At 47.0% G+C, this 9,830-nt stretch overlaps 2 protein-coding genes across 4 annotated transcripts in view; one reads left to right on the top strand and one right to left on the bottom strand.

Annotated features, from left to right (window-relative positions):
• The first annotated feature begins 500 nt into the window (after positions 1-500).
• On the top strand, positions 501-5,376 carry LOC115151392 (uncharacterized). 2 transcript variants are annotated; one of them, XM_029695308.1, is made up of 8 exons: positions 501-926; positions 1,221-1,278; positions 1,412-1,726; positions 1,845-1,865; positions 1,992-2,243; positions 2,394-2,525; positions 2,651-2,887; positions 2,971-5,376. In XM_029695308.1, the coding sequence occupies exons 2-8, from the start codon at positions 1,245-1,247 to the stop codon at positions 4,380-4,382; spliced, it is 2,403 nt and encodes an 800-aa protein (XP_029551168.1). In that variant the 5' UTR covers positions 501-926; positions 1,221-1,244; the 3' UTR covers positions 4,383-5,376. The 2 variants fall into 2 exon arrangements, with proteins under 2 accessions (XP_029551168.1, XP_029551162.1); XM_029695302.1 differs by having other exon boundaries at positions 502-926; positions 1,409-1,726.
• A 1,772-nt stretch (positions 5,377-7,148) lies between these two features.
• Positions 7,149-9,830, bottom strand: part of spice1 (spindle and centriole associated protein 1) — a gene marked incomplete in the record, with an annotated part of 11,248 nt that continues 8,566 nt past the window's right edge. The window contains 5 exon segments of one of the 2 annotated variants that reach the window (XM_029695290.1): positions 7,149-7,346; positions 7,442-7,502; positions 7,649-7,727; positions 7,818-8,043; positions 8,188-8,636. In XM_029695290.1, coding sequence (XP_029551150.1) covers positions 7,293-7,346; positions 7,442-7,502; positions 7,649-7,727; positions 7,818-8,043; positions 8,188-8,636 — 869 coding nt within the window. 2 annotated transcript variants of the gene reach the window in all.

Genomic DNA, 9,830 nt, shown 5'->3' with positions numbered 1-9,830 from the left:
TGGGAAAAAATTTGCTTTTGGGGACATTGTAGACTTTCTTGCTTCCTCGAAGTTAGCTAATACGCAGCTAATACGCAGCTAATATGCAATTAGATTCCACAATATCAATTGCAGCAAATCAACTGTTGCTTTTATTTCCCTATTTTGTGCCATTGGTTCCAATGACTCCACAATGTCCCCTAAAGCCCCCCAATAACTATCCCCAAATATTCCCCCATTGACCTTCATATAGATTTGGTTTTGGTTGTAACACCCCAATCTGTTGGCAATTTAGTAGAATTGCAACATCTAGCTGCAATGTAATTATGTTCTAGGTGAAACACTACCATCTAGTGGAATAAACATTTAATGCATATTGTGAATTATTGAGGTGGACTACTTGAATGTGGATGTCCCCTAAACGTGCTTTCTGGTGACTTAAAGGAGCTGCGACAGAGGTCAAGGTGGCTAATGTACAGTAATATTCCTACCTTTAGCTTGCCCTGAAGGCCTGCCTGTGTCTGTGCTTCCTGCACCCTGCCCTAGTTTTGGGGAAGTTCTCTGGATGGGCAGAGGCCAGCAGCTTGTGAGATCTGTTTCCTGAGATGCTTCCTGCTTTTCTGTGGAGTCATCTCATCTGTTCAAGACAAGGACATTCACTCTTCCCAGCCAGAGCGTTGAGAAACTGCCACACATGCATAACATTTTTTCGGCCCGTGCACACTATCTCGCAAAAGTTTGAGTCAGAGTTGACATGTACTTGCAAATTATGTCATGGGTTGTAGCTATTCATGTCAGCATTCCGTGAGAATCAAACATTCTTCTTTGCGTCGCCTCGTTGCTGGGCAACCCTGGTAGAGGGACTGTCTAATCGCAAAGCATGTTGGGTACCGTAGTCCTCTAACCCTGCTGAGCTCTGCAACTTCTTCGATACTCCACACATTCAGGTAGGATAATTTACTCCTTTCATTAAGTTTACTAGTGTATATTAGTTTAGAGCCAGATTATTATAGTCAGTGTTGTCATGTTTGAGGATGCAGTTTTTTGGGTGGGAAAAGGGAAAAGGCAGACATTCTGCTGTCAATTTTGACATAAAATATGCTCATAGGCTAAACCAGGAAGTTGACTGAAGAAAGCTAGCGATACAAGTTCAAAATGTACCTGTGATTTAAATGTAGAATTCACAATTAAAACGTTTGCTAAATAAAAAAACGATCTAAATTAAATGTTTTCTTTGCCAGGCTGCCTGCAATGGATCAGTATACATGGTGATGGAATTCCCCACAACGTCAGACCTAGGTAGAGGGTGTGTCCCCTTGTCCGTGCACACCGGTGTAGTTTGAAACACACACTGTCCCGCAATTTAACTACCAATCTGCTTGAATAACTGCTAATATGAAGTAATGATTGTTCCAATCCTTCCTGACAGAAGACCCAGGCCCATTAGGGCCTCCAGGGGGGCAGAAGCAGCCTGTGAAGTCCCACCTGCTGGCCTCCAGAGAGCTCCTGGTGGCCTCCCTGTATAACCTGGCTCCCCTGCTGGACAGGACCCTGGCATCCGGCCTGCTCTCCCAGGAGAACTACTTTGAGGTGGGGGCAGAGAGGACCCCTCAGGGCCGGGCCCGCAGGCTGCTGGAGGTTGTCCAGGCTGAGATGGACGAGGCTGGGGCCAGAGGCTTCATGGAGTGCCTCGGGAGATGCAAGCAGCACTACCCGCGCCTCCGAGCCTGGCTCAGAACTGATGCAGGTATGGAAGGGCAAGTGTGTGAACACATGAATGTGTATGAATATAGTTAGCAAATTTCAACTCCACATGCAAACTTGAGTCTTAAGACGATATGTGATGTCTTTTGTTTCCCCCACAGATATTCAGCGTGGACCCACAGGTATGGAAATGAAGAGGACCTCTTTCTGAAAGGGTCAGACTGTTGGTATGCATAGGTGTTGAATCATCTGGCATTGGTCATCTCCTATCTGATTCAGTGTTGTGCTGTACTGTTTGGCTTCCCCAGAGCGTCAGCTGCAGGCCCAGCTCAGTGTCCTGTGTGGCCGGTTGGGGTTCTCTGTCCTGCCAGTCTCCCTGGAGCTGTTCTCTAATGGCACCCTGACTCAGTTTGAACTGGACCAGGTCCAGGCAGCGCCCACATCTTACCAGCAGACCCACCAGCTCCTGTCCATCTGTCTGTCCAAGGGAGAGAGGGCCTGCTGTAGCTTCTACCAGGCACTGGGCAGCGAAGACCCACAGCTGGCCTCAGACATCAGTGGTGACATGTTATTAACTTGTTATAACAAGTTTATTACTTTTTAATTCTGTCTCGTGTTTTGTGTCTCTATTTCAGTCAGTGGGCTGGTAGAGGCTCTGCCTGATATCTCTGTGGTCAGTGGTCATGAAGTTTATATCCCCTCTGTGGCAGTGGAGGATCCTGGGGTGTGTAGTACTCCTGTGGAAGTGAAGGATGATGGGTTATGTAGTACTCATACAGCAGTTGAGACCAGACAGACTGATGGGGAAGGTCTGTCTCTCCCAGACACCCACATACTCTCAGGTAAAGCTCACACCAGTTAACTACCATTATAACACAAGCAGGTCAGTAGCAGAAGATAGATTCAGATTGAAAATAAACTAAACTATTGACAGTGACAACCTGTGTCACCCCGTCCTCCCTCTCAGATGTGCTCCAGCAGGTACTGTCCCTGCTGGCCGTGGCTCCAGGTGAGGGGGCCAGGCTGAATGTGTGTGAGCTGGGGGTGGCAGTGGGTCTGCCCAGGAGGACCGTCAGAGAGTGCCTGTTGGAGGAGGTGGAGGTGGGGGACATCGTTCAGCTCAGGGCCCTGGTCACCCTCTTCCTCAGTAAGACCCAGGATGCCTCTAGGCTGCTAAACAGGGTGGCAGAGTGCACAGCACACCGTAGGTCTCACTACTTACTTATTTGTCTATTTGTATCAGGTACTTCTCTAGCTACCTATCAGTAACTGTTTTGTTGCTTTTAGGGGTGCTGCTCTCTGAGAGGGGATGTATGTTACTGAAGCTGCTGCCTGTGGCTGAGGCCTTTCTCCGCACCGGGGAACACCACCACCTGCAAGCTAGGGACCACCTCCACACTGGGGACCACCACTACCTGCGAGCTGGGGACCATCTCCACATTGGGGACCACCACTACCTGCGAGCTGGGGACCATCTCCACATTGGGGACTACATAGACAAAGTGTGGAACATCTTTAGCTTGGTCCTGTGGGACATCATGGCAGAGGCTCTGGAGGATCCTGGGGCTGCAGTGGAATCATTGTGGGAACCTAGGGATGCTGTCCGTCTGTTACGAGACAGTGAGAGAGTGGAGACAGAGCTTCTCCAGGAGTTGGAGGAGTGCTGGGCAGACGGGGGAACTGAGAGCCTGTTACAGAGTGTTACAGTACTAGCTCAGTTGCTACGCGACCTCCACCCTCTCCAGGACAGTCTGTGCTTCTCCCCTCCTGACGAGGGGGCTGTGTACCCCTGCCGCTCTCGCAGACTCCATAGAGTCACCCGTTTCCAGGGACTGCCTGCACGGGTCATCCGCAAAGCACTGGGACACGGAGCTCCCTCCACACACCCAACCCCAGCTGGTCTCCCCATCCAGTACAGAGATCTCTGCCTCTGCATCACACGTCTGCTGGACAGGGTGCACCCACAAGAAAGCACTACCTCCATAGATCTCTCCCAGGCTCCTATTGCTACCATCACCCAGCACATCTGCTCAACCCTGGCCCGGCCGGCGTTCGGACCCCAGAGCTTCGATGCTGGGGTGAGACACAGGGTTCTGTCTGTGGTAAAGTATGACCCGGTCAGGTGGGGCCTGCTTAACTTACAGGAGCTGCATAAAGACACTCTGTTGGGTCTGGAGAGGTACCTGAAGCCAGGGGAGCATCACAGCTTCCAGCTTGTCCCAGAAAAAGTACGGATCTTCGGAGGGCCAGAGATACGCTGGGGAGAAAGGGTCAGGGGCCCAGTCGCCATTGACAACGGGATAGAGGAAGTCCTCCAATTTGTCACCTCCGAGCCAGCCTCGTTTCTTATCAGTGTTAGTTGCCGCGGCTATGACAGGGGCCAGTACTTTGAGGTACGCGAGCCGCAGTGTGTGCGTGTGTCTGGACTGCAGGAGGAGGGGGTGGGTGAGGTGCAGGGTTTAGGGGGGACAGTGTTGGTTTTGGCAGTAGAGGGCGAGACGGTGTGGATGAGAGAGGAGAGGCAGGGGAGGGAGAGCGGGACAGAGCTGGAGCAGGTGTCTCAGAGACACTCTGCCACACTACAGGACGGGGGCTGCTGCTTCAGGGTCACGACCCCAGGGACACGTTGCCAGGTCAAGTTCATCTACAAGACAGGGAGGATCTCTGCTGTGGCCGAGAGGGACTGTGAAGTTTTCTAAAACCCTATTCGCACGGGACTAGTATTATTATAGAACATAGGTTATGTAATTATTGCCCCAGCATGTCTGTTTTACCCCATGGACGATTCGGACGGGATTAGTTTTACCAAACTGCCCCTGTAAATGTTATTATGACGGAAGCCTGGAGGCTCTACTGTTGGCATGATGGTCTTCAGTTCAGAGAGTCATAATAATAATGCATATCAGAACCATGAACTGTAACCTACGCAGACATTTAATTACCTGACGGATCTGGCAATCTATCTTTTCATTGGCACAATATCATCCACTTCATCTTCTACAAGAGAAGTATGGCTCTAGGAAAGTTGATTTGTGAAGACAAAAAACTGTTCATTCATCTGTAGGCTACGTGCATAGCACTTTGTTTTACGCATCAATTTGTTCCCAAGTTCTTACCCAAACTGGGCGCAGTACCTGTTTAACTCAAAACACAGGGATGACGATTCGCACGGGATAAGTATCATCAGAGGACCTGGGACGTTTCTGAAAAACACTAGGTTTTTAGGTCTGGGACAACGACTTCCTTCCAAGTAAAAATGACTGACATGGCAGATTCAGACAGGACTGAAATGACAGATGTGATGATTTGTGCTTGTGTACATAATTCCATTACCTGAGTTCCCCCAGTAAAACTCATCCCATCCCAAATGGGTTTAAGTCTCACTTGGTGGGATTTAATACCAGAAACAACAAGCTGGTATTCAGGCATAGATTATGGCACCCACATGATTGAAAAAGGTTCTTCAGAACCAGAAAGCTGTCTTCACATGTACAGCATGATGAGGTGTGGCGGACTCCAATGTTATTAAACACAGCTATAGAACGAGTGTTCATTCTCTCCCTTACAATCCTTGTTCAGTTATTTATCTACCTACCTACACAGCAGCATTAGATTTTCTATTTTTGTCCAACAATGTACAGTACCTTAGCTGATATAGTTCAATCATAATGTAATAAAAGAATAAAATAGAAACCTTGCACCTGACTTTTCCTACTAGCACCGACTTCGCTGATAACTGAGGAAAATGTACTTAAGACTGATATGTGGTTGTCCCACCTAGCTACACTTGAAGTCGGAAGTTTACATACACCTTAGCCAACTACATTTAAACTCAGTTTTTCACAATTTCTGACATTTAATCCAAGTAAAAATTCCCTGTCTTAGGTCAGTTAGGATTACCACTTTATTTTAAGAATGTGAAATGTCAGAATAATAGTAGAGAGAATTATTTATTTCAGCTTTTATTTCTTTCATCACATTCCCAGTGGGTCAGAAGTTTACATACTCTCAATTAGTATTTGGTAGCATTGCCTTTAAATTGTTTAACTTGGGTCAAACGTTTTGGGTAGCCTTCCACAAGCTTCCCACAATAAGTTGGGTGAATTTTGGCCCATTCCTCCTGACAGAGCTGAGTCAGGTTTGTAGGCCTCCTTGCTCGCCAATGCTTTTTCAGTTCTGCCCACAAATTTTCTATAGGATTGAGGTCAGGACTTTGTGATGGCCACTCCAATACCTTGACTTTGTTGTCCTTAAGCCATTTTGTCACAACTTTGGAAGTATGCTTGGGGTCATAGTATATTTTCATAGTACATTGCTTCAATATATCCACATGAATCCATCTATTTTGTGAAGTGCACCAGTCCCTCCTGCAGCAAAGCACCCCCACGACATGATGCTGCCACCCCCGTGTTTCACGGTTGGGATGGTGTTCTTTGGCTTGCAAGCTTCCCCCTTTTTCCTCCAACCATAACGATGGTCATTATGGCCAAACAGTTCTATTTCTGTTTCATCAGAACAGAGAACATTTCTCCAAAACGTACGTTCTTTGTCCCCATATGCAGTTGTAACCCTGGTTATGTCGATATAGGACTCATTTTACTGTGGATATAGATACTTTTGTACCCGTTTCCTCCAGAATCTTCACAAGGTCCTTTGCTGTTGTTCTGGGATTGATTTGCACTTTTCGCACCAAAGTACGTTCATCTCTAGGAGACAGAACGCGTCTCCTTCCTGAGCGGTATGACGGCTGCGTGGTCCCATGGCGTTTATATTTGCGTACTATTGTTTGTACAGATGAACGTGGTACCTTCAGGCGTTTGGAAATTGCTTCCAAGGATGAACCAGACTTGTGGAGGTCTACAATTTTTTTTCTGAGATCTTGGCTGCTTTCTTTTGATTTTCCCATGATGTCAAGCAAAGAGGCACTGAGTTTGAAGGTAGGCCTTGAAATACATCCACAGGTACACCTCCAATTGACTCAATTAGCCTATCAGAAGCTTCTAAAGCCATGACATCATTTTCTGGAATTTTCCAAGCTGTTTAAAGGCACAGTCAACTTAGTGACTGTGCCTTCTGACCCACTGGAATTGTGATACAGTGAATTATAAGTGAAATAATCTGTCTGTAAACAATTGTTGGAAAAATTACTTGTGTCATGCACAAAGTAGATGTCCTAACTGACTTGCCAAACTATAGTTTGTTAACAATACATTTGTGGAGTGGTTGAAAAACGAGATTTAATGACTCCAACCTGAGTGTATGTAAACTTCCGACTTCAGCTGTATCTTAAGATGAATATACTGACTGTTATTCTCTCTGGATAAGAGTGTCTGTTAAATTACAAAAATATAAATGTAATCATATTCGTACACCAGTAATATAAAAAGCCCTTTTATACAGTGCTATTAAACTATATTGTGTTATTGTGTGTATACAATGACGTAGAAAATGATGTCTGCACCAGCCACAGTTAAAAGTTTTAATTCACAAACATAAGAAAATTGCATAGGTAAAAACAGGGTAAAAAAAAAATTTTTAAGTCTAAAGTGACCTCTAGTAAAAGTTATAAAAGTTGCAGGGAGTTTCTGTTTTCAGTTCTTAACATGTGTTCATCTTACATGTGTGGACAACGCAAACCAGCCTTCTCCTTTCAGCTTGTCCACCTGTACTGGACAAAAGGGAAAATTGTATGATCATCCTTAAAAAAATACTTAACATTCCACAAATAGGATGAACCAGTGTGTGTGTGTGTGTGTACCGGAGTCCTGCTGCCTCTGGACTGTCCTCCAAGGCTTTGTGGAGACGCCCCACCAGCAGACCTGAAACACACAGGACCTCCTCAGTCAAGATGACCTCTGATCCCTTCATCCACATCACCTGCCGAGTCGGTTACAATGAAATGTCCCAGTCACTGATCTAAAGTTAGTGTTGTATTGTTCCGTTTACGCTTCTCCCTAATAGTTACCGTCTACTGCCTCCGCTGCCCAGGGGGGAGGGGTCCTGTTCAGGCAGCAGCATGGACGACTCTGGGCTTAGACCTGCTGCTGAGAGGGAGAAAGTAGCAATGTAATGAATACTGTGTGGAGATGGTTACAACACACACACCCCTTGTCTCACACACACAGCTGCCTTACCTGACAGTGGAGGTATGGGGGAGACAGAGGGGGAGACAGAGGAAGAGCTCTGTCTCTGTTGTTCTATAAGCTCCAGCAGTCTGCTCCTGGCTGCTGCACTCTGCCTGTTGAGCTCTAGGAGACGCTGTTCCACACTGCTCTCACAGCCTGGGCCCTCACTAACCACAGACTGTAGAAGACGCTGTTCCACACTGCTCTCACAGCCTGGGCCCTCACTAACCACAGACTGTAGGAGACAGAGAAACATCAGGTACTTCACCTGTCATTCATGCAAAACTTGAAGACACCAGTATGTTCACCTCATGGAATGTTTGTCACGCCGTACTGTTCAGTACTCAAGAGACCTGAAGTCTGTTCGATGTGACCTCACCTGCTGTCCACCACAGGACCATGTCCCCATCTCTCTCCCTGCCTCACGCTGGGGTGTTGTTCTGCCTGTACTGCTGGGAGCCAAGCCTCTCTTCTCCACACCCTGCTGGGGAGTCAGTCTCCCTGTGCTGCTGGAGACAGACCCCCTGCCTGAACTCTGACCTTCACAAATCTCTGACCCGGAGGGAGGAGTAGCGGGGTGGAACTGCCCCAGCTGATTCCGTATCAGGGCGTTCTGACGGGTCAGCTCGGCAATCTGAGACAGCATGGCACCCTGGGACGGATCGCAGAGGAGAGGGAGGGGGTCTGGGGTGGCGGCTGGAGGGGGTGTAGGGGCAGGGCGGGGCAGGCTGAAGAGAGAGGGGGCGGAGCTGATGGTCTGGAGGTCATCACAGGAGCCCCGGGTCACAGGGAGAGAGGGAACATTGTGGAGAGACAGGGAGCGAACAGCTGGGGAGAAAGGAGAGCAACATGACAGAATGAAAACATGAAGAAAGAGAGCAGATTAGAGCCAAATAGACAACCCATAAAGAGGTAGAGAGAGGTAGAGCGAGGTAAAGGTAGAGAGAGAGTGAATGAACTGAGAGAGAGTTAGAGAGGTACAGAGAGAGGGAGAGGTAGAGAGAGAGTGAATGAACTGAGAGAGGGAGAGAGAGGTACAGAGAGAGGGAGAGAGAGGTACAGAGAGAGGGAGAGGTAGAGAGAGAGGGAGAGAGAGAGATACAGAGAGAGGGAGAGGTACAGAGAGAGAGGTAGAGGTACAGAGAGAGGTACAGAGAGAGAGAGGTACAGAGAGAGGTACAGAGAGAGGTAGAGAGTAGAGGTCGACCGATTAATCGTAATGGCCGATTAATTAGGGCCGATTTCAAGTTTTCATAACAATCGGAAATCTGTATTTTTGGACGCTGATTACTTTTTTTTTAAACCTTTATTTAACTATGCAAGTCAGTTAAGAACACATTCTTCTTTTCAATGACGGCCTAGGAACGGTGGGCTAACTGCCTTGTTCAGGGGCAGAACGACAGATTTTTACCTTGTCAGCTCGGGGATTCAATCTTGCAACCTTACGGTTAACTAGTCCAACGCTCTAACCACCTGCTTTACATTGCACTCCACGAGGAGCCTGCCTGTTACGGGAATGCAGTAAGAAGCCAAGGTAAGTTGCTAGCTAGCATTAAACTTATCTTGTAAAAAACAATCATAATCACTAGTTAACTACACATGGTTGATGATATTACTAGTTTATCTAGCCTGTCCTGCGTTGCATATAATCGCTTAGGTACACGTTGCTCCAACCATAAACATCAATACCTTTCTTAAAATCAATACACAAGTATATATTTTTAAACCTGCATATTTAGTTAATATTGCCTGCTAACATGAATTTCTTTTAACTAGGGAAAATGTGTCACTTCTCTTGCAAACAGAGTGAGGGTATATGCAACAGTTTGGGCCGCCTGGCTCGTTGCGAACTAATTTGCCAGAATTTTACGCAATTATGACATCACATTGAAGGTTGTGCAATGTAACAGCAATATTTAGACTTAGTGATGCCACCCGTTAGATAAAATACGGAACGGTTCCGTATTTCACTGACAGGAAAAACGTTGTTTTCGAGATGATAGTTTCCGGATTCGACCATAT

This window comes from Salmo trutta, chromosome 2 (genome assembly GCF_901001165.1).
Source record: "Salmo trutta chromosome 2, fSalTru1.1, whole genome shotgun sequence".
NCBI classification, from domain to species: domain Eukaryota; kingdom Metazoa; phylum Chordata; class Actinopteri; order Salmoniformes; family Salmonidae; genus Salmo; species Salmo trutta.
The sequence above is the reverse complement of the archived record's forward strand: the minus strand, read 5'-3'. Positions and strand labels throughout refer to the sequence as shown.

What these genes read in the sequence shown, in the direction of transcription:
- LOC115151392 (XM_029695302.1), top strand. Translation starts at nt 1,245, where the DNA reads ATGGTGATGGAATTCCCCACAACGTCAGACCTAG. An exon ending in TATTCAGCGTGGACCCACAG is followed by an intron (nt 1,866 to 1,991) that starts GTATGGAAATGA and finishes TGGCTTCCCCAG; the next exon opens with AGCGTCAGCTGCAGGCCCAG. An exon ending in AGACACCCACATACTCTCAG is followed by an intron (nt 2,526 to 2,650) that starts GTAAAGCTCACA and finishes CCTCCCTCTCAG; the next exon opens with ATGTGCTCCAGCAGGTACTG.